Source organism: Anolis carolinensis, unplaced genomic scaffold (assembly GCF_035594765.1).
Source record: "Anolis carolinensis isolate JA03-04 unplaced genomic scaffold, rAnoCar3.1.pri scaffold_9, whole genome shotgun sequence".
Classification (NCBI taxonomy): Eukaryota; Metazoa; Chordata; class Lepidosauria; order Squamata; family Dactyloidae; genus Anolis; species Anolis carolinensis.
The window spans coordinates 6,058,143-6,082,050 of NW_026943820.1; the positions used below are offsets into that span (position 1 = coordinate 6,058,143).

General features: G+C 38.1%; 2 protein-coding genes across 5 annotated transcripts in view; one reads left to right on the forward strand and one right to left on the reverse strand.

Moving 5' to 3' along the window:
* The window catches only part of cep89 (centrosomal protein 89), a 31,594-nt gene that overhangs the window by 5,346 nt on the left and 2,340 nt on the right, over positions 1–23,908 (reverse strand). The window contains exons 2-18 of one of the 4 annotated variants that reach the window (XM_062961920.1): positions 23,722–23,828; positions 22,938–23,099; positions 21,920–22,112; positions 21,279–21,375; positions 20,587–20,615; positions 20,319–20,373; positions 19,736–19,945; positions 18,541–18,683; positions 17,549–17,599; positions 17,197–17,280; positions 15,923–16,030; positions 15,517–15,628; positions 14,337–14,517; positions 12,645–12,812; positions 11,375–11,516; positions 10,884–10,973; positions 248–417 (exon numbers count right to left, since the gene is read on the reverse strand). In XM_062961920.1, coding sequence (XP_062817990.1) covers positions 248–417; positions 10,884–10,973; positions 11,375–11,516; positions 12,645–12,812; positions 14,337–14,517; positions 15,517–15,628; positions 15,923–16,030; positions 17,197–17,280; positions 17,549–17,599; positions 18,541–18,683; positions 19,736–19,945; positions 20,319–20,373; positions 20,587–20,615; positions 21,279–21,375; positions 21,920–22,112; positions 22,938–23,099; positions 23,722–23,828 — 2,102 coding nt within the window. Of the gene's footprint in view, positions 1–247; positions 418–10,293; positions 10,397–10,883; positions 10,974–11,374; positions 11,517–12,644; positions 12,813–14,336; positions 14,518–15,516; positions 15,629–15,922; positions 16,031–17,192; positions 17,281–17,548; positions 17,600–18,540; positions 18,684–19,735; positions 19,946–20,318; positions 20,374–20,586; positions 20,616–21,278; positions 21,376–21,919; positions 22,113–22,937; positions 23,100–23,721; positions 23,829–23,908 lie in introns of those variants that run through there. The other 3 variants (XM_062961921.1, XM_062961923.1, XM_062961922.1) reach the window with 3 other exon arrangements.
* LOC103280700 (E3 ubiquitin-protein ligase RNF182) lies at positions 416–18,299 on the forward strand. The gene is made up of 2 exons (XM_062961928.1): positions 416–560; positions 8,893–18,299. The coding sequence occupies exon 2, from the start codon at positions 8,909–8,911 to the stop codon at positions 9,635–9,637; it is 729 nt and encodes a 242-aa protein (XP_062817998.1). The 5' UTR covers positions 416–560; positions 8,893–8,908; the 3' UTR covers positions 9,638–18,299.

The following is a 23,908-nucleotide window of genomic DNA, read 5'->3' on the forward strand; positions in this document are numbered from 1 at the left end:
GTCAAGGGGATTTTAAGGCTGACTGTCAGGACTAGAAATCCAGGATTTGGAAGAGAAGGTCATGGGAGGGAAGACGATTCGGTGGACAGATACAAGTTCAGAGAAGGAGACCAGTCGGTGTTTTCAATCCAGCAGAGAGACATGAAAACAAATGCAGCGACGGCACACCAGGTGGGGCTCTCAGGCAGAGGATTCAGAGCGAATGCCTCCCTTTCACCAGCCAGATCTCAAGGCTGGGCTGACTTACCTTTTCTGCTGCAGCGCTTCATCAAGGGCTTCCTGCTTCTCCTTCAGCATCTGCTGCAGGTGCTTCATCTCTCGCTGGAACTGAGCAGCCTTCCCCGCAAATTCCTCCTCCTGTTCCGTCGCCTTGAGGCTGATGTCTCCCAGCTTCCCGGCAGCTGTCTGCTTATACACCTGTGAGAGTTCAAACAGGATCCCGTTAGAAGCGTTATTGGGATCGCTTCCACGCCGCCAGGTCACAACCAGAAGGATGGAGGCATTTTCCCACCGCGGCTTCCTTCTCGAACGTGGGATGGCTGGTTTAAAGAACAAATCGGGTAGGTTGGAAATAACCTGGTCCTTCTTTCGACTGCATGCACTTTTCACAAAGATGCTACTGCATGGGAATACGGTGCTATTTTTATGCTTCACTTTGTAAACAGTCTTGCCAAGAAATCAAGCCAGACTTTAAACCCATGTTGCTTATAGCTCCAGCATGGGCCAACTTTGGCCCTCCAGGTGTTTTGGACTACAACTCCCACAATTCCTAACAGCCGGTAGGCTGTTAGGAATTGTGGGAGTTGTAGTCCAAAACACCTGGAGGGCCAAAGTTGGCCCATGCCTGTTAGAGACAAAAACAATACTGGTAATTGTGCCAACCATAACCATCCCATTAAGGAATAAATTACTAAATTCCTGGTAACAGAGTAATAACTTTATTTCCTAAAGACAACTGTGATCTAAGAGATTCAAAAGATCGTAGGTCAAATTATCTGTTGAATATTACTGACTATAAAATTGTTGATGCCATTTTTAACAAGGAGACTGATCAAAGGTTTTACAAACTATATTAAGGGAGGATCCGGCAGGTTTTCTACCAAAGAGATATCCAAGACACAACACTAGACGCATTGTGGGTATTTTGGAATACTGTGAGGCCCATAATAGAAATAGAATAACTTTATTGTCATTGCACATCGTACACTAAAATTAAATGCCATCCCCTATCTATCTATCTATATATAAAAGGGTAATGACATTTCGGCCTAGGACAAAACAACAAAACAACACATTCCAGAAACACTAAACTTGGCAGCACAACCCCTCATCCATGCCTCTACGTTCATACAAAAAAAAGAAAAGAAAAATAAAGTCCTAATTAGAGGGAGAGGAATTATTGTTTTTTGCCAATTGCTGCCAGTTAGAAGGCTAAGCTCCGCCCACTTGGTCTCCTAGCAACCCACTCAGCCCAGGGGACAGGCAGAGTTAGGCCTCACTTAGGCCTCTTCCACACTGCCTACAAAATACAGATTATCTGATTTTAACTGGATTATATGGCAGTGCAGACTCAAGGCCCTTCCACACAGCTATATAACCCATTTATAATCTTATATTATCTGCTTGGCACTGGATTATCTTGACTCCACACTGCCATATAATCCACTTCAGTGTGCATTTTATACAGCTGTGTAGAAGGGGCCTCATATAATCCAGTTCTAAGCAGATAATATAAGATACTTTATTTCCCATATCACCATACTTCGCCACAGCAACACGTGGCCGGGCACAGCTAGTCTATATATATAAAAATGTAGTGTGTGTTTTTCCCATGGAGTAAACAACAAAACCACTGAACCAAATCACACCAAATTTGGCCACAAAAGACACAGTCATCCAATCTATGTCTTTCAATAAAAAACCTAGAAAAATAAAGTCCAAATAACAGAAAACCCCCAATTGCTTACCAACTTGAATAGCACTGAACAGCCTTGCAGCTTCAAAGCCAGGCTGCTTCCTAAGCAGAGGGATCCTAACCACCAGACTACGCCACAGCAACGCATGGCCGGGCACAGCTAGTCATATTTTATATGTACAAGTTACAAAACAAAGCACCCATCCTTTCACATGTTGGAGAATTCAAAACAAACTGGCTTGTGGTAGTAGCCAGCAATTCTGGTTTAAATGGTTGCTGGTTTCAAAGCTTTTATAAAACTCATGTAGCATTAAAAAGGAAATCCAAATTAACCTGGTAATCTTATACAAGAAAGCAAATAAAGGCAGGATTAGTTAAAACTCTCTGGGAAGGGGGTTTCATAACAGAAAAGCAACTGGACAATGACAAGTAGATCTGGCATAAACATTGCTGTTACCAATGATATTCTGCTCTCTGTGTAAACTAAAATGTATTGGATCAGCTTCTAGGGCTTTGCACAGGCATTATTATTTAGGGAAGAAATTTCAACAGCTATACATTATATCTGGGTGAATACTACACCCCCTTATCGTAAAGAGACTATAACAAATAAGCTGTGCCGTTGCTTAACCACCGTGTTAGCTTTGCTGCACAGCAAAATCCCCTGTCTGTTCTGTGGTACAATATGCCTTTTCTATTTTTAAAAAATGGCAAATATGCCTTCTATGGTACTTCTGTTTTTCTTTTGCCTCTAGAAATCCCCAAGGAATGTCATATGGCATCACCTAAAGCCACCCGTAATCAAACTGGACAGGTTTGTCGACCTGAACATTTCATCTATCCACAAAGCCCATCTCTATTCTCTTTTCTATTCTGTACCTGTCAAAGTAAAAGGACAAATTGAATCAGACTAACCACAAAAAAACACATGAGAAGGAAGGTTTGCTGAGATAACCGTCTTTCTAGTCTTGAAAATGCCTTACTGGGGGATGTAGCTTGAATGGGTACTGGAAACTCAGGTTCAGATAGATATGCTGGATTTCATATCACAAAATCACAAGTCGAACACTTCCCAAGTGTCTAGGACTGTGTGATGTATTTTCGGATGATGCGTGCAAATCCCAGTAGGGTGGCCTTTTGCAGTTGGCAGATCGTAATTTTGTCAATGTCTATTGTTTCCAAATGCCGGCTGAGATCTTTTGGCACGGCACCCAATGTGCCCATCACCACTGGGACCACCTGCACTGGTTTCTGCCAGAGTCTTTGAAGTTCAATCTTGAGGTCCTGAGAGCAGCTGAGTTTTTCCTGTTGTTTTTCATCAATGCGACTGTCACCTGGGATGGCGACATCAATGATCCAAACCTTTTTCTTCTCCACAACTGTGATGTCTGGTGTGTTGTGTTCCAGAACTTTGTCAGTCTGGATTCGGAAGTCCCACAGTATCTTTGCGTGCTCATTTTCCAATACTTTTGCAGGTTTGTGATCCCACCAGTTCTTTGCTGCTGGGAGGTGGTACTTGAGGCATAAGTTCCAATGAATCATTTGGGCCACATAGTTGTGCCTCTGTTTGTAGTCTGTCTGTGCAATTTTCTTACAGCAGCTGAGGATATGATCAATGGTTTCATCGGTTTCCTTGCACAGTCTGCATTTTGGGTCATCAGCTGATTTTTCGATCTTGGCTTTATTTGCCTTTGTCCTGGTGGCTTGCTCCTGGGCTGCAAGGATCAGGCCTTCTGTCTCCTTCTTCAGGGTCCCATTCGTGAGCCAGAGCCAGGTCTTCTTATCAGTTTTTCCTTCAATTTTGTCAAGGAACTTTCCATGCAATGTTTTGTTGTGCCAGTTGTCAGCTCTAGTTTGCAGTGCAGCTTTCTTGTACTGGTTTTTTGTCTGCTGTGCTTTGAGGAATTTCTGATTTTTGACTTCAATCAAAGCAGGTTCTTCACTTTGCTTTACATATTCTGCCAGGGCATGTTCTTCTTCTTTGACTGCTTGTTTTATTTGTAAGAGTCCTCTGCCCCCTGATCTTCTAGGCAGATATAGCCGGTCAACATCACTGCGAGGGTGCAGTGAATGATGAATGGTCATGAGTTTTCTTGTTTTTCTGTCCAAATTATTATTATTATTATTATTATTATTATTATTATTATTATTATTATTATTATTATTACTATCTGGCTGGCTGGGGTGGACTTTGGTGCCATTTAGCGACAATGGTTCCAGGTCACCTTGGAAGTATTTCCGACACTATTGGTGACTGCTGCTGTCCATGGTCCTATTGAAAGGGCCTCCCCTGCTATTCAATATTTACATGAAACCTCACAACCTCTGAGGATGCCTGCCACAGATGTGGACAAAACATAAAGCTTCTGGAACATGGCCATACAGCCTGAAAAACTCACAGCAACTCAATCAATCCTTTTCATTGCTCTCCCACCAATAATGGGCACTTACTGCAATGTATTCTCGAGATAAACAAGAAGTAGTCTAAGATGACCACTTGCTATTTTTCCTCCTGTTGAGATTACTTTCCTATGGTACTTCTTGGATACTTGGTTGTGGTTCTTGTTTCTCTTTTACATGTTTTAATAAAACTAAAGGCCATAGAAATATTTGCAAATGTACAATTACTTTATGTAACGTACTCTCATTCATAAGACACAATGTGTTGCAACCTACTTTAATATTCACAATCTACCATGAATATACCATATATACTCGAGTATAAGCCAAGTTTTTCAGCCCTTTTTAGGGCTGAAAAAGCTCCCCTCGGCTTATACTCAGGTGAGGGTCCTGGTTGGCTTATATTTGGGTCGGCTTATACTCGAGTATATATGGTACATTTATTCTTTTTCTCTATAATTGGTATTATTACATTTATTATTTTACTCTATTATTATTGTTACTATTACATTTATTTTACTCTATTTTTTATTATTCATACATTTATTATTTCACTCTGGTATTATTATTGTTATTAAATGTATTATTTTACTCTATTACGATGAAAAGAATACATAAGCACATTTACATAAAAAAGATGAGAATAATTAGAGTTGAACAGTCTTAACTTAAATTACAGTTTCATGCAAATATTCAAAAACATTTAAACTACTGATTCCTCAATTAATGTAATTTTACTGGTATCTATTTTTATTTCTGAAATTTACCGTTCTCAGCTTATACTTGAGCCAATGTTTTCCCAGTTTTTTTGTGGTAAAATTAGGTACCTCGGCTTATATTTGGGTCAGCTTATACTTGAGTATATACAATAATAATAATAATAATAATAATAATAATAATAATAATAATAATAATAATTTATTTGTTTGGCCAGTCATATGACCATTTCAAAGTACAACATAAATAAACTTGAGTATATACAGTAATTACCGTATATTGAATATTTCAATGGGGACATTAAGAAATTGATTTCTGAGGAATGTAGTGCCTAAATGATCCAGGAGAGAACATCCAGAGTGCATCCAGGAGAGAACACGTAGGACAGGTGGTGGTCATTGACCGAAATAAAAATATTCTGTTCTGTTCATGCAGGACAGAGATACTCTCTAGATCAGGGGTCCTCAAACTTTTAAAGCAGAGGGCCGGTCCACAATCCTTCAGACTGTTGAGGGGCCGAATTATCAGTTGAAAAAAAAATACGAACAAATTCCTATGCACACTGCATATGTCTTATTTGTAGTGCAATACAACAATAACAATTAAAGAACAATACAATATTTAAAAATGAAAACAATTTTAACCAACATAAACCTATCAGGATTTCAATGGAAAGTATGGGCCTGCTACTGGCCAATGAGATAGTCAAGTTAATTATGATTGTTGTTGTTGTGTGCCTTCAAGACATTCCAGACTTTGGGCGAGCCTAAGTCTAAAATTATTTATTTATTTATTTACTACCTTTATTTACTACATTTATATTCCACCCTTCTCAGCCCGAAGGTGACTCAGAGCAGCTGTATGTACAAACAATGTATTATATTATTAGCATAGCACAATATTAGCATTATATATTACTATATTGAACTATACCACTATAAGGTAAAGGTAAAGGTTTCCCCTGACGTTAAGTCCAGTCGTGACCGACTCTGGGGGTTGGTGCTCATCTCCATTTCTAAGCTGAAGAGCCGGCGTTGTCCATAGACACCTCCAAGGTCATGTGGCCGGCATGACTGCATGGAGCACTGTTACCTTCCAGCCGGAGCAGTACCTATTGATCTACTCACATTTGCATGTTTTCGAACTGCTAGGTTGGCAGGAGCTGGGGCTAACAGCGGGCGCTCACTCCGCTCCCGGGATTTGAACCTGGGACCTTTTGGTCCGCACTATACTGTACCACTGTACTGTAATATTATATGTAATATATAATATAAAATTAATATTATTATATGGTATTATTAGTAGTATTATATTGCATAACATTATAATATTTTTATCAATATTATATGTATATACAATATATTATTAAAACTGATATAAAACATATATATTATAAAACTGAGGGCGGGGGCCAGGTAAATGACCCCCGGGCCTTAGTTTGGGGACCCCTGCTCTAGATTAAAGTACTTTGGAGATGAAGACCTAATTATTTACAAACTTTCATAACAGATGCAACAACACCCAACGTGAAGGTGATGGGGTGAGCCAAGGCTGAACCTTTCTGTTTATTAGGAAAGTATGGTCAGAAATAAATAAAACCTCTGCTCAGGCAAGCCAGGGAAAACTGCAGAAGGCACAGTTGCACATTTACCTGTCAAATCCTTCGAGCTTCAAGCCATGCATCTTTAACAAACCAAGATGTGTTACAGAGAGCCTCTATTCAGAACTTGTTTTCAGTCATAAGTAACACTGTTGTTGAATAACCTTAAATATATATTGGCATTAAAATGAACAACTGAGAAGCCTTCTCTCAATGAGCTCAGGTGGCAAGTACAACATTACAGGAGTATTTGTTCATGAGAATAAAGATTTCTCTTCCAGGAAAAGCAAACTCCAAATACTTGTCAAAATTGGATTGTACTAACTGTCATAACTAGTCTCTGGGTTATATCCTCAACCCAAAGGCAAATGCTTTGCAGCCACCAGAATGTGTGTGTATTCCCTTCTTTTTCATGTTGATACATAAAAGCAGTAGCTAAATATTCCAAATGAGTAATTGCTACTTGTCACTATGCCTCTCTGAGTTTGGTGAGACTTACTCCCACATAAGGCTGCAGCCGAAGCATGAAGTAGGTGCTTTTCTATAGATGCCCCCCCCCCCAAAGAAATTACTGGGAAAAGAGCTCACAAAAGGAGGGTGTTTTTTAAAAAATAAAGTCTTTCAAACTGTACTTTTGACACAAAGAGGAGGAATGTATTTGTCTGATAAATTCTTATTTCAAATTGGCAAAATCAAAATAACAAAAGCGACTGTATATATACACGAGAACAGAACATTATATAAAATGCAGTGGCACAGAGGGCACTGTGGAATGGCTTTGCATTTGGAAATCTGGGTTCAAATTATTGCTTGGCTCTCTTGGGCAAAAGGTTATAGGAAGAACTATTCAGATATTCAACAAGGTGGCAAAATAATCTTATTACCTGTGAATTGGGGAAGCAACATCCTATACAATCTAATCTGAACAATAAAACAATGAAAAAAATGGAAAAAATTGAAAACTCATAATGAGATGAGATAACGATTAATTTAACTATTCTTCCAGTTTTGTTATCTGTAACTAAAAGCAGCTATAATAAATACATTAATGATAATGTTTAATCAAGAAGTCATTATTAAAGGTATGTGGGAATTTTATTTATTTATTTATATCCCGCTCTTCTCACCCCGAAGGGGACTCAGAGCAGCTTACAAATCAAATGTACATACAATATATTATTAGCATAGCACAATATAAGCATTAAATTACTATATTGTACAATATTATTATATGGTAATATTATTAGTAATATTACATATTACATTTAATATATATAATATATTACATTTAATATTATATAATTAATATTATATTATTATTATTAGTATAATATTGCCCCTGGTGGCACAGTGCGTTAAAGCGCTGAGCTGCTGAACTTGCGGACCAAAAGGTGCCAGGTTCAAATCCTGGGAGCGGAATGAGCGCCCGCTGTTAGCCCCAGCTCCTGCCAACCTAGCAGTTCGAAAACATGCAAATGTGAGTAGATCAATAGGTACCGCTCCAGCAGGAAGGTACATGTTTGTTTATATATATATATATATTCTATATATATAAAAGAGTGATGGCATCAGGGCAGCGGACAAAACAACAAAATTACAGGCCCCCCAACCTCGAAATTTGACAACACAACCCACCATTCACGGCTCTAGGTTGATACAACAAAAAAGAAAAGAAAAATAAAGTCCTAATTACAGGGAGAGGAATAATAGTTTTTATCCAATTGCTGCCAGTTTGAAGGCTAAACTAAGCCTCTTAGGCCTCTTCCACAGATTATCAGATTTTAACTGGATTATATGGCAGTGTAGACTCAAGGCCCTTCCACACAGCTATATAACCCATTTAGAATCTTATATTATCTGCTTTGAACACGATTATCTTGACTCCACACTGCCGTATAATCCATTTCAGTGTGCATACTAAACATAAAGACAACCATACAACAGACATTCAATACCACCACTACCTCAACAATTTCTCACCAACACCACCACAGCAATGCGTGGCCAGGCACAGCTAGTTAATATATAATATAATATAATTAAAAATTATATTATATGACTGCGCTCCATGCAGTCATGCCAGTCACATGACCTGGGAGGTGTCTACGGACAACGCCGACTCTTCGGCTTAGAAATGGAGATGAGCACCAACCCCCAGAGTCGGTCACGACTGGACTTAACGTCAGGGGAAAACCTTTACCTTTTTAAAATTGTATTACATTATAATATTATCAATATTGACTGCTGTTCTATTTTACAGTGTGCCTACTTTAAAGATGGATGGCCCTACAACAGAGGGGGAGGAAAAAGCACCCAACGATGAGCTGGAGTGCAAAATCTGTTATCAGAAATTCAGTGTCCACAGTCGCAAACCCAAAATCCTGGACTGCCTCCATCGGGTGTGTGCTAAATGCCTGGTCAAAATCCTCCAGGTTGGAGACGGCTCCCTTTGCATAAGCTGCCCTTTCTGCCGCCATGAAACTGAGCTTCAGGAAGAAGTGGAAGGCCTCCCTGATGACACAAACGTTATGTCCAAACTCATGGCCAGGGACAAAACAGCACGGAGTTCGGACTGCAAAGAAGTCGTCTTGACTCCAAAGAGCCTGGCGTCCTCAAGCCCTTCTCAGGGGTCGTCAAACTGCTTGGTGATAACAATCATGGAAGTCCAGAGAGACTCTGTGGCAAGGACGCCGAGCCAAAACACCCTCTCGGATTATTACACAAATGATCACAGTCTTGACTCAGCCTCTGTGAACTCTCACAGCCAACTAGACCAAGATTTTGTCTCTAAATTCTGCACCCACATTCCCAGGATACTAGTGTGGTTGCTTGGATTTTTCTACTTTGGGTCTTTACCACTTGGAATCTATTTATTGGTGATTCAGAAAGTGACCCTTGGAATTGTTTGCGTCAGTCTCGTCCCTTCCAGTATCACTGTATGTTTGGTATATGGTTTCTGCCAATGCCTCTGCCAGGGAATGTGCGACTGTTCCCATAGGAACTGAATTTTTTTATTTTAAAAAATGGAATTTTATAATTTAGAACTTGCAGGCCTTTTGGAATTATGAGCTATTAAAATGTGAAAGTATGTTTCCCAAAGGCTTGTTGTGGAAACAAGGATTGGAGATAAAGCTTCAGTGGAGCCCTTTTTCTCCATGATAATAATGATCCCCAAAGGCCATCCAGTCCGGCCCTGTTCGGAACCAGGAGTTGCTTTTAAGTTGGATGTTTGTAACCCTGTGTTGTCAAAGTTTGCCTCATGGGCATCTTTGAAGGCTCATCTTCTCCCTTCTTCACTCCTTTTCCTCACCCAGTTCTAATAAAAAAGCTGCAGAGTTTTCCCTTATGTCTGCTGGGAGTGACAGTTTGGCTATATAAGCCTTATCGTTTTCAGAAACAGAAGGATTTATTTTACAGGGCTTCTTATGGTAAGCTATTCAACAGGAAAGGTAAGCATGTGAGCTTTAATGAGACAAAATGACATATCAGATCTGGAAAAATCAATAGTGAGGGTTTGTATAAATAAAGGGTTTGTATAAATAAATGAAGCAAAAATCAAAACCCTCATTTCCATGAAAAGAACTAGTTTCCCTTTCTCAGTTGTTTTTATAGAAATGGCACCTTTATATTTGCTTAAAACTATAGAGTACTAGAGGAAACAAAATTATTTTAATGCTTTATTAATGTAGCTGGGTTCTTCTGTTCTGTTTTTCCTGGATTATCATAAACTGGCAAAATCAAAGAGGTGCATTATAGCTCAGAAGCTCCATTTGTAAGGGGAAAAAAGAAAAATACACAAAAGTAAATTCAATTTGCAATTACTTTCTGAATAAATTGTACTTTTAATATACCAAAGTGCTAATTTTTTTTTCAAATGTTCTGGGTTGTGTTCCTTCCAAGTTCTAGAAGCATTGCTTTAAAAACCCAACAGTTGCAACAGCCTGCAAAACAAGACAGCTCTTCCATATTCTTCTTTGCTGCAAAACTTTAGGGAAAGTGCCACAAAAGGAGGGAAGTTGTATTCAGTAAAGGAAAACACACTCAGTGTTGAACAGCTTCATAGCTCATACACTTTCCAAGTACATCACAGATCTGCTGGTGCTAATGCAAACACAATAGCCAGCAATGAACCTGCATCAAGTATGTGAATGCTGCAGAGCTTTTAATGGCTCCACTTCTCAAAAAATAAACAAAACTCAGATGAGAAATACCATATTACATCACATATCAATGCTAATAAAATGTACTCACCTTTACTTTCTCCTCCAGTCTTCCTAAACGCACATTTCCTTCTATTATTTTGTTGAGGACACCGTACTTCTCTTTTTCCAAACAACTGGTCTAAAGGAGAAACAGGAGGGGAGAGATATTTGAATTTGCAAATGCTGTTGCGATCTTAAAATTGTAACACTGAATTCAATGTTTGTGAGTGCTCAGGAGACTGCATTAGGAATACATGAAGCTGCTTTATATAAATTCATATTATTATCTATCTGTAAGACTCGTAGGTCCAAATACCATTCCAAAAGAACCAGCCTGGAAATTTGACTGAAGCAACAAACGACTTCATCAAAAAATTTGCAAGGGGGTTTTACCAAGAAAGGCATGTGCAAACAAGGTTCAGCATGATTTTATATCACATGGCCGGTCCCTCCCCTTTACTATTTCTTAATATAAACTGTCTTTTAGTCCCTGAATGTAAGTTAGTTGAACCAGAAGAGTGATTTTTGAAAAAGAATTACCAGGTTTAAAAGTTGGTCACGTTCTCGAGTGACATTTTCTGTCAAACTGACCAGATTTGCTAGATATTGATGAGCCACAATCTCTTTGTCCATTGCTTCTTCCAGCTGCTGCTTCAGATGACCAATTTTCTTCTGAGATTGCCTAGAGGTTTTAAAAAAAGAATGTAGAATGTTTTCTTAGGAAGCAGTTTTAAGATCAATAATATTTCAATGCAGTCAATTCTAGTGCAATTCAACACACACAATGACTTCAGTAAAATTAGACCAATTTCAGCAAGGTGGGTGTACTCTAGAACTATGGAGGTACACATGCCATCTTGCAAAACTAATAAGAACAAATATGTACAGGTGGCTTGTGGCTATATTGCAGTAACACTAACTAACTGCTATTTATTATGGATTGTAGTCTGTCTTTGTGCAGGATGTTGGCATAAAGAGTGTCAACAGTGATGACACACTGCCATTAACACTTATTCCAGCAATGAAAACTTCTCCAGGGAGCTGAGTCTCCTTTGTGGGGAGAAAAAGCAGGGTAAAAATTAAACATCATCATCATCGGATAGTAGAAATAATCAATCCCATCATTCTGGCCCACAACATCACGTTCAAAGACCATAATGATGATATAATGGTGTTGTCACTGGGTTGCTGTGAGTTTTCCGGTCTGTATGGCCATGTTCCAGAGACATTGTTCCATACAGCCTGGAAAACTCACAGCAACCCAATGATTCCAGCCATGAAAGCCTTCAACAACACAGTACTGTCACTGCTTGTTACAGTTTGATTTTCCAGCTTCATCTGTTCCTTTCTAGTGTCTGTTTTGGCATCTCAAATGAGATTGTGAGCTTCTTGACTCTTGTCATAACCAATCAGGAAAGAAACCATACATGTTCCTCTTACATGTAAATCTACCATGAACCGATTACTCAAAAAGATACTTTCAGCACAGTGTCATCTAGATAAGGCTACAAACGACAGACTACAATCCTTTTGTCTCAGAAACGCTATTATGGGGATCAATACACAGAAGAATGATTTCCTCAAACCTTCTTTTACTTGACAATGAAGACTAAAAAAATCTCTCATTTAAACAAATCTGAGATTTTCCCTGGTATTTAATATATATTGCAGTCATGTATAACACTTTCAATTATCCAATGTGAGCGCAAAATTCAGTTTTGTACAACTAAGTTACTGAAAATGATTAGGTTTGTTGGCTCCCCTTTCTTTCCAAAACAAAACCAATAATGAAAAAGAAATAAAGATGAACCTTTTTGCTTTCTGTGCCATTTCCAGTTCAGCTTCTAGAACCTTGTTTTCAGCCACCAAATCATTTTTCTCAATAAGGAGACTTCTCTTTTCTGCTTGCACAAAAGCTAGTTTTGTCATTAATTCCTTGGCTTCAGTCTCTCTCCTTTCTTGTTCCTCTTGCAGCTGACTGCAGAAAAGAGGAATGAATAAAAACCATGCATCCATAAAAAGGACAACTTCCCCAATCGAAATGGACCATTAGAAATGGCACGGAAATTATCATTATTTCCACTGACAAGGTTACTATCGCAGACGTTAAAAGCTGTAAATATTACTCAGTGAAAATGTTCTGCTCCACTCTGAACAGCACACAGAAAAAACATTTCCTTCTGCAGTCTGAAGATTTGTGCACTCAGCCTTCACTGTAACTAAAACAACTTCCATCAGATTAAAAGGCCAAGGCTGACTTGACATTAAACAAGCCTTTGGTTTTAACTTGCAGGTTTCAAGACGTATAAATAGCATCAGCTGAATAAGGTGTGAATTCAGCCCTTTTTATCTCCCGTTCTTGTTTTTCAGGAGAAAAAAACACCCCACAATTTCTAACAGCTGGCAGGCTGTTAGGAATTGTGGGAGCTGAAATCCAAAACACCTAGAGGGAGGGCCCAAGTTGGCCCAGGCCTGCTCTAGATTCAATCATTTCAATGGAATGTCTTCGTGTGTAATCATCTGGCTAAGAAAGAGACATTTTATCTTAATAAAACATAGCAATATCAAATTGAATGATCCAAAACATTCATTCTGACAATGTGATTTCCAAAGCTACATAAAAGCCAGATAAATGCATCTCTAATTGTGATAGAATGCCTCCTAACTAGGGCAGCCAGATGCAAAATAGGGCAAGATTTTTGCACCTTTGACAGCATGCAGAAGATATTATTTCTGTATGATTAGACCCACAAGCCAAATTTCCTTTTTGCACATCTATTGAAGGTGCAGAATCTCAGTTCTCTTTTACATCTGGCCATTCTTCACATTTCTAATAACACATTTTTCATTGTATCCACACCCTTATTGTGTAGGCTTTTTTTTTTTGCTTGAATACTGTGGGATTCCCACCTCATTCTCATGCCACTGCTTTCCTCTACTCAAGGAGAGAAATACTGAAAGCAGAAGGGCAGCTCTTACTTTCTGTGGCTGAGAAACTGCCAAATTTGAATAATAATTATCAGCAGCATCATTTCTCCTCGAGGCTCAAGGCAGTGGGGCACAACATAGTTAAGAACATCATCATAAAACATTATGTAAAATACATATACTGAAATGTATTTCTATGAACTGCACATATTAAATTCACAGAATGAATATCAAAATACAGTAAACACAGGCTGGAGTTACACTTCAAAATCTATCTATTCTGACTTACAAACAAATTCAATAAAAACAAATCTACAGAACCCATTTTGTTTGTAGATTTTTTTATAGTGTCAAAGGCGACTTGAGAGCATACTGCAAGTCACTTCTGGTGTGAGAGAATTGGCAGTCTACAGAGATGTTGCCCAGGGGATGCCCGGATGTGTTAACTGGGAGGCTTATCTCATGTCCCCATAAGCTAGAGCTGACAGACAGAAGCTCACCCCATTTCACAATTGTAAGTTGTGGACTCTTTCAAGCAGCATCGCTTTTATATTATTTTCTATCAGACACTTACCATTTCAATTTATTTACTGAAGCATCATGTTCCTCTACAGTTATTTGATCTTTAACACTTGTTTTTAACTCTTTGTATGTGGCGTGTAAGTCATCCAGCTGCTTCTGGCATTCTTTCAGGTCTTCTTCTTGGCTCTGTTTTTTGGCTTCCAAAATCATTAGCTGTTTCGTTAATTTGGAAACTTTAATAGTAAAAAAGAAAGGAACACAAAATGTTTCAGGCAAAGAAACAATTTACTTTAAGGAAAAAAACGAATGGATTGCACATCACTATAGTAGTGCAATTTGCTAATGTTTGCTGACATTTTTCATTACCTTACAAATCATGCTTAATTTGGCTCAGTGACTCTTCCAGTGTGCATTATAGCTTCTTATTAGTGGTATTTTTCAAAATTTTGAATGCCGATAAGAGATTTGTTAAATGTATATTAATACAAACGGTGAAATGGAAATCTCACCAAAGCAGTATAGTTCCATAGTCTCTACATCATATTTTCAAGGTCCAGTTTCTCTGACTTGACATCTTTATTTCACCATATTATTTTCCCCAGATTTTCCATACACTTTAATATGCATAGTGCCACGTAACTGAACACAAGTTGTTATGTACATGATGCTATGTAAAATATTCTGGAACTTTTGGAATGATGGCTAGATATTCCACTTTAACAGCAACTGAACACAATACTAAGCATAATGCTAAGTTCCATTAGGTTAGGTTTTCCCCTGACGTTAAGTCCAGTCGTGACCGACTCTGGGGGTTGGTGCTCATCTCCACTTCTAAGCCGAAGAGCCAGCATTGTCCGTAGACACCTCCAAGGTCATGTGGCCGGCATGACTGCATGGAGCACCGTTACCTTCCCGCTGGAGCGGTACCTATTGATCTACTTACATTTGCATGTTTTCGAACTGCTAGGTTGGCAGGAGCTGAGGCTAACAGCGGGCGCTCATTCCGCTCCCGGGATTTGAACCTGGGACCTTTCGGTCTGCAAGTTTAGCAGCTCAGCGCTTTAACACACTGCACCACCACCAGGGGCCCAAGTCCCATTACAAGTCCCAATTATCAATAGTTCCATTGAATCACAAAAGTTTTTCACTTGCAGTTCATATCAGCTTATAGATTTGTCTCTTTTCAGGCTCTGAAAAAGATGAGCACTAAAACTGCCATCAGTGTACTTTACCTTCTTGAATATGTTCACTGAGGCTGTCCTTTGCTTTTGCTTGCTGTATTTCAAGTTGCTCCATCAGCACCGTGTTCTCCTCTAAGACAAGCTTAGCTTGGCTTTGCAGCTGCTGCCTAGAAAGAACATGGATTTCAAAATGAAAGGTCACTCATATTTTCACAAAAGGTGCACTAAATGGAAGAATATATGCATGTATGTGTGTGTGTGGGGGGGGGGGGTGTATGTTAATTCGGAGATTCCCAGTGGACATATATAGATATTTTTAAAAACTAACGTATTTCATTCACAATCTGCATATACTTTAGAAGCCATTTGTGTAATCTAATTTAGTTCAAGCCTATCAAGATTTTTTTCCTGAATGGTATCAAAAATAGTTTAATAATATCATACATTAACAATACACTTGCCATTGTTTGGTCGTCACAGAGCTATTTCTATTTAGCTTCTTGTACAACTGTTCATTTTCCTTCACTACCTCTTCAACTCGTGCTTTGAAGAGTTTCATGTCTTCCTGAAAGAAAGAAAAAAGAAAGAAAAAAGAAAGAAAGAAAATATAAAGAACACAAAATAGAAATAGGAATTTTCTTTTAAGGTTAACATTTCCTGGTTCCCATCATCATTTGAGCTTAGTATCCCTTAACCAAAACCCTTGAGGCCAGAAATGTTACGGATTTCATTTTTATTATACCTGTATTTGCATCTGCAAATGTAATTAGATAACTTTGATATGGGACTGCAAATGTAATTAGATAACTTTGATATCTAAACAAGAAATTCATTTATGCTCCTTAAACACCTACCCTAAAGGTAATTGTACACCACAGTTGTAATAATTTTGTGCATGAAGCAAAGTTGATGTACACTGAACCAGAAGGAAGGACAGGCTGCTGACCTGTGATTATATGTCTTTGAGTGATCAACACACACAAATAGTTTGGCCTGCGCAGTGCATCTTTTGGATCCTTTTAGAAAGCTACATAAATGTCTTTTGTGGTAGCTATAGTGACCTCCACCACCTCATATAAGGGCCTTCCCAGCTGGACTGCTAGTTCGTAGTGATTGTTCCCACGAGCCATCCTTCAGTAATTTATGGTGATTCCAACAGCTATGTTAGCAAGACCAAACATTTTCATCATCCCATGGGACAGGGTGTACAAGAACTGCACATAATCTTCTGTGACGATAGCCAGAGCACCTTCTTGTCCTTCTTCAACACTCCTTGCCATCCCAAGAATTCCATGTATCCCAATTATGATTATGGCCTCATCGCTTTAATAGCAGCCAATATGTTAAAACTGAACTACAAATCATTTCAGTTGGCAGACAGAGCTCTAGGTAACATAATGATATGCCACACTCCTTCCCCAGTAGATGGCCGTTAAGCTTGCTTCCTCACTTTATCTTTTTCTATCTGTAACTATCTTGTTTCTTGGAAACCACCACTTGCAGCCTAAAATATTTCAGTTGAAAAACAGGTTTCTTTCTCATCTACTGTTTGCAAAAAATCTAAAAAGATGGAGGATAGACATTTTCAGCAGAGGATTCCAGGAAGCATGGACTCTGAAAATACAAGGTATATCCCAGTGTTCTTTATGTTTATATTATATGTAGTATGATGTAGAAGCATTTTGTTACATTGTAATGGACCATTTCTAAAGAATTCATTTACCAACGTGCCTCATGTGAAAGAATCAAGTTTTCCTTTTCTCTCATTCTGTCTTCATAGGCCAACAAGAGGGGTGACAGATATTTCATATCCAACTAAAGGAAGTAAAAGAAAAAATCAGCTCATTTCAGCATCAACATGCATTTTAATATTATAAATATTGTTTACCTGCTTGAAAGAAGATTCTTTAATAAACTAGTGCTAATTTTAAATGCAGAAATAATTCCAGTGTATAAATCAAAACAGAGAGATGAGACAAATAGCAATCACCCCATAAATATGTCTTTGGCGACCAAGATAACTAGGAATAAATATCTGTAAACAACGAGTACTAATAGTTTTGCAAATTGCTTTGCTACTTACCAGCCAAGGTGGTATTGGCTTTTTCATTGGTAGACTTCCTGTCTTTGGACTCTTTAAGATAATAAAAACACATGTCAGAAGTTGAAGCCACTAAGTATCATCCTTGGCTGATTCAGAGAGAAATTGAACAAATGAACCATGCTAGCTTTCTCGCCTCCATTGCACGCTGCGCACAAGGACAGCATGGATCTGAAGAGGCTCGTTTTATTTTTCCGTCTCCTTAATCTGTTTTGATTTTTAAAAATATTTCTTGACACTTCAAGATACTGCTAAAGACACAGCAAAAGCACATCTCAGGTAGCAGATCAAATGACATCTAAAGATTTCTGTGAAATAATTTATCGACATCCTTATAATTAAGGAAATTAAATCCTCAAGATGCAACAAAACAGCTCATTTTCCCTATTTATTAAGTTGTGTTAAAATTATTAGTTGCCAGCATCAGAATGAAGTAGTTTAAAGAGCAGTCTAATAGCTCTGGAATATGAACTGCCAATTGAATTTGATCAATCATGTGTTTTACTTTAATTCTGGGTTTCTTTTTTCTTTTTTTTGGCAAATAAACTTCATTATATCTTTATGCCAAAAAAAACAAAAAAGGGCGGCCAGAATCCTGAACGGGATCTTGTTAACAGCTTGTTTATTTTAACTTATTTTGTACCGCGGGTTGTATGTTGTATGTATGTCTATGTGCTAAATGTTTTGATACGGCCGATGGGCTAATCAATAAAATGTGATTTATTGGCTTTGATTCAGTTTACTTTTAATATTTATATATTCATATTACATATACTAAACAGAACACTACTCACAGAAGCCACCACAATTGCTTATTAATCTTTGGAACAGTCTGAATGGAGGAGAATTCTGACACAGCAGTGCAAACACACAAATAACCACCCTCCTTTATGAAAAAACTCTCGTATACAATTGATCCAACAAGCAGACTTCTTTTTCCTTTTCCTCCCTTCAAGCTTAAATCCACATATTACCTCACTTGGTGAAATTGGTCTGTATTTTGTCTGGTATCGACTCAATTCTGCATTCAAACGATGAACAGTCATTTTCAGGCTGTCATTTTCATCCACCAGTTCCTGAGCCTGTTGTCTTAATGAAAGCAATTCTGCAAATTCCTCTAAATTAAGTAATAATAAAGAGTATCTAAGAACTATAGAAGCAACCTGCTGATTTTTCAAGCAACCCATGTCTAACAGAACCTCAGAACTATGTGAAATATTACTAGTCTCTAAAGATGTTATAACTGCATAAATTCATACAAAATACTGGCACAACTAGATGTGGATTTCAACTATTAACCATGGAGTTGAAGTCTGAAACATCCAGTAGACTTAAGGTGAAAGTCATTACTTCAAAATGATGTAATATAAACAGAATCTACAAAGGCTTTAATCTGGCAAAAAGACTGTTTTCTCTTTTTCCGCAATGTCCCAGTCTCTCAAAACAGCATCCTACACTGCCTAATAAATTGAACAGCAACACATACACTGCATAATATGTTTATAAAAACTATACGAATATGAAAAAGCATATGGCAGACACAAATCTGAAAGATTATACCTCTGAATTCTTTTTTTAAAGCCTCAATACATACATATCTACAATTTGAACACAAATTGATGGAACAATATGCAAAACACTCATTATCTAATGTTTAATCATGAAGTCTTTTTATTTACCATAACTGCTATTTCTCCAACAAGCCAGACAAGCTTGCTTTCTTCACAGTAAGAGATTTTCCTACCTATATTACATACCAAATTCAGCTTTCACGGTAAGTAGAGAATAACACAGAAAAGCTGAGAGGTCAGAAGGTAATAATCCTAACCAGATTTCAATTTGCAATGCAAGACAAGGAATAAGTCCACAGTAGAATTCATGTGAACTCTTGTATATACAGAAAGAAGACCGATTTCCTAACTCTATAGTGCGTTAAACATGGCTCATTGGGTACACAACACTGAAGCTACTATCTTAAAATTCAATTCATGTATCGACTCAAGTCATCTCCAGAGATTTGAATATGTGTCCATGATCACAAATAAAGCATTTCATTAGCAAGGACAATTTTTAGATACATGGACCATTTTCTATTTTCATGAGAATTTACATATGGAGAGTCGCATTTAGGTGATCCCTGAGCTGAATTTATCATGGATTCACTCTTACCTTCACTGCGAGACTTTTGTGCAGTTTCTTTCCTATTGTCCTTTTCCAATTGTCGATTTTCTTTCTCCAGCTTCTTAACTTTCAATTGGAGTTCCTTCAGTTGCTGCTTTGTCTCCTCAAGTTGTGAAAACAGGATCTGACTTGTGTTGTTCAACTGCCAATTTTCTTCTTTCAATTTCAGAAGCATTTCTCCTGGGTTTTTATGGAGTACTACCCATGCAATGGAATGGAATATTGTTCAAACACACAAATATTTAAGCCAGCTGATTACAAAAACCTGCTCTCCTAAGTATATTTGTCTACAAATATACTTCCAGGAAGAAAGACCAAGAATCATAGAGAATTGATGGCAGCCAGGTATCTACTGAAATCACTCAGCTCTGGAATGTCGGTACAACACAAAAATCTGTGGTTAATCTAAACATGGTTAAACCATCTTTATAACTGTGCTAGAAGTAACTATGGTACAAGCTGAAGACATAGTAAGGTTTGTCCTTGTGATGCTGTACCATGATTTTACTGATTAAAATCGGCCCATAGTATCCAATATCACACGCAATCACATACAAACTAAGGTTAGTACCTGGAGATGGTGGCGGTTTTTCACTCAATGGGTTGTCTGATGAGGTTCTTTTCGTCTATCAAGGAAAAAAATAATTCAGGCTAAAATCTTATTGCTGCTCTCCTCTTCTAAAAAGGTTCTTCTATAACCACTATAGAAAGCATATGCTGAACACTTAAAAATTTCTTGAAATTAAAATGTATGTACATTTTATGAAAATAGACAGACAAGCAGACTTTTAAATGCATTTTTGAAACTATCAGTTTGAGCATCTTTATACTGATCTTACCTTCAAATTTGGCCCAGAGTGGTCAAGCTCTGTTAACAAGAGAAATCGTAATATATTACAGGTTATTAAAAAAACAAAAAAACACACATGATTTTTAAAAGTATCCCAAAGTAAGGGAGAAATACAGCAGACCAGTGTGTTGTCGAAGGCTTTCATGGCCGGGATCACAGGGTTGTTGTATGTATTTCGGGCTGTGTGGCCATGTTCCAGAAGCATTCTCTCCTGACGTTTCGCCCACATCTATGGCAGGCATCCTCAGAGATTGTGAGGTATACCTCACAACCTCTGAGGATGCCTGCCATAGATGTGGGCGAAACGTCAGGAGAGAATGCTTCTGGAACATGGCCACACAGCCTGAAAGACATACAACAACCCCACACAGCAGACCAGGTTTCAAAACTGAGCGTTACCTTATTTCTGTTTATTTTTCTTTCTCTCTGACATTAATTCACCCATCAAGCATTTCATTTGTTGTAACTCCAATTAACACTGAATTAATGGAAATTAAGTATTTACAGAAGCCCCATGCTAGAGGAGCTCTTTTGACCTAGGTTGCCTGAAACCACAAACAAAAGCATACCTTTCAAGGGATAGGGACATATTTTGTTGCACATACCACATATGAGTGAAGATTCCAGAATGCTGCTTACTCTAGAAAATATTATACCAATAAAGTAAAAAAGTAAACCTACCTTCCACCTGAACATTTGGATGAATGAGATGAACAGGTTCATTAACAGAAAAATCAACTTCTTCACCATCAGCACTAGAAGATACTGGGAGATCTTCCTAAACAAAAAAATGCAATATAGTACAGCTTTTCTGAAGAACAACATGCATGATGAGGTACAAGAACACAGATTATGTACTAAAAATACAAATTAAAGACACATAAATCCAATGAGTGTACACAAAAAGCAGTTCTAGTTCCTTCTGCTGTTCCATGAATCTCACCACCCTCTCACACTTCCTGCCTCATCCATCTCCATGGTAGAGCTTATTATCACAATTGTCTCATCTTTCTCTCTTGTGTTGAGATGGTGACCACAAGCATAAAACTTGCAATGTCTATAAAAGCAAGTCTACATTTCTAGAGTTCAGTATGCATGTTAAGTAGCATTCTTGCACCGCCAAGATATTGACCACTAATGCCACTTACCAAACTCTACACACACACACAGCACTGTACTGCCTAGAATGGCTTCCAGTTTTCACCCATACTAGGATAAGACAGAAGACAACTACGTATATGAAGGTTGTCATTAAACTGGGAAAAAAAGAAATTACATTTTTTGCCATTTGAGTTGACAACAATGTGAACATGAAAGCTTACCTTTTTAACTTTCTGTAGAACAGCATATGCCTTGCTACTAACACTTTCTGTTGTGTCAGTAGTAGTCTGGTGGACTGGATCTCGTTCTTTTTCTGTGTCTGATGCATATGTATCTTCGTCATCACAGCAACTGCCAGATACTTCAAAAGACTGCACAGCACTCCTTTCATCACCATCACGCTTCCAGTTTGGACTGAAAGCAGAAAACACCTTACAGTCAGCAAACATTCACATTGACTTTTATCTTGGAAACTATTTCTGGATCGGTAGCAACAATTTCTGACACAAATTATAATGTGTAAAAAGGTCCAATTCCAGTAAGGATTCAAAATAATATATTGTGACCACGTTGCACTCTATCATAGCTTTTTTACATGGATGTAAGCCATGGATGTGTAAGCTTTATAAGGTTTGAATTTGTGTACTTCTCTTGTTTCTCCTCTTCTTTCACAACTTGGAATTCAAAAGCTTCTCCTTAAATTCTTTCTAACAGTGATGATATTCCCTGTGGCATCCAAACAGAAGGAACCAGTTTCTTTGTACCATGGCTGCAACTAATTCGTAACTAATTAAAACGATAGTTTAAGAAAACACAGTTTCTTGAGTGATAGCATCATGGAGAATGTGTGGCTGTACAAACTGTTCATAGGTTCAAAGGAAACATCACACTGGCAGTCTTGCTACTGCTCAGTACAAGGTTCTGGTGCATAATGTTGCAGCGTTGGAGAAAAGACCATTGGCATTTACAGGACCAAGTAGTGGATCTTAAATTGCTCATTTCTTCACAGCAGAATTGCAGCAAGTTTGAAGACTGAAGCCCTATGCTTTTGATCTCTGGCATATAAAAAAGGAAGATAGGGGATACAAATGTAATCTTGCTCACATTTATCATTATATCTGAAGAGAGCCATAAAGCTGAATGATTAGACTCTGGTTGCTAAGGGCAAAAAGTGTTATTTTCCAACAGTTCTAATATACACTTTTGACAGGATATGTCAAAACATATAACATATCCTACCCCATTCGCAGTTCAGTGACTGTGGCATATGGCTGAATATAGTTTTCTCGATCCTGTAAACTGCTGGCATCACTTTCAGAAAGAGAGCGCTGACGAGGCTGAGGGATGGCAACGGTCCGCCCAGTCAGAGTTGTCACAAGAATAGCTGCTGCCAAAGCAGATCTATTAAGTACAACCATTAAAATTGATTATTTGAAGCATTTCCTACTGATCAAAATTTTAGTGGGGGGTTAATGTCATTTTAATTGTTTGGAGCTTAAATATAAAATTATATAGTCGTACAGTTGGCTCATATATCTATATCTATATATAGCAGAACAGTCCTCTTGTCAGGTTCTGGAAAACAGTCTTGAAAACATTTCCTGATATATTTTATACCAAGCTAAGCCAATGCACATAGGAGTTTCTGAATTGTAGATTTAAGACACATTACAGCAACTCCAATGTACATACCAAGCTTCATGCAAACAGTGGGCTCTCCTCACTAATCTACATTTGTGCAAAACTTGCTGTTCTGATTACTGCTCTTTTCGTTGCAAAGAGTATTCTTCTAAGCATTTCAGAAGAACAATTTAAATTTATGCATAAATAACCCACACAAATGTCTAAATACCATCTTCATCTGGTTTCAAGCAGCAAGACAACATGTTTCTACCATGTTTTATGGAAATGCAACATGCAAAGTAAGAGACATGCATTCTCCCCCTCCACATAGTCAGATCTGTAATAGTTTTACTTCTACGTAATGAATGGCAATTAAGAGATGATAAACATTGGAACCTACCTGGGCCTTTCTGGAGAAGGGTTTGGACTACGAGGGGGAGGGGTGCGGGGGACAGCAGCTTTAGGAGCTATGGTAGCGGCAGGGATCAGGCCATGAGCTATATGTTTCTAGATAATTTAAAATAAAGTTAGTTGGTAATGAACTAACACAATGGAGAAAAAAACACAAGTCTATGCATGCAAAAGGA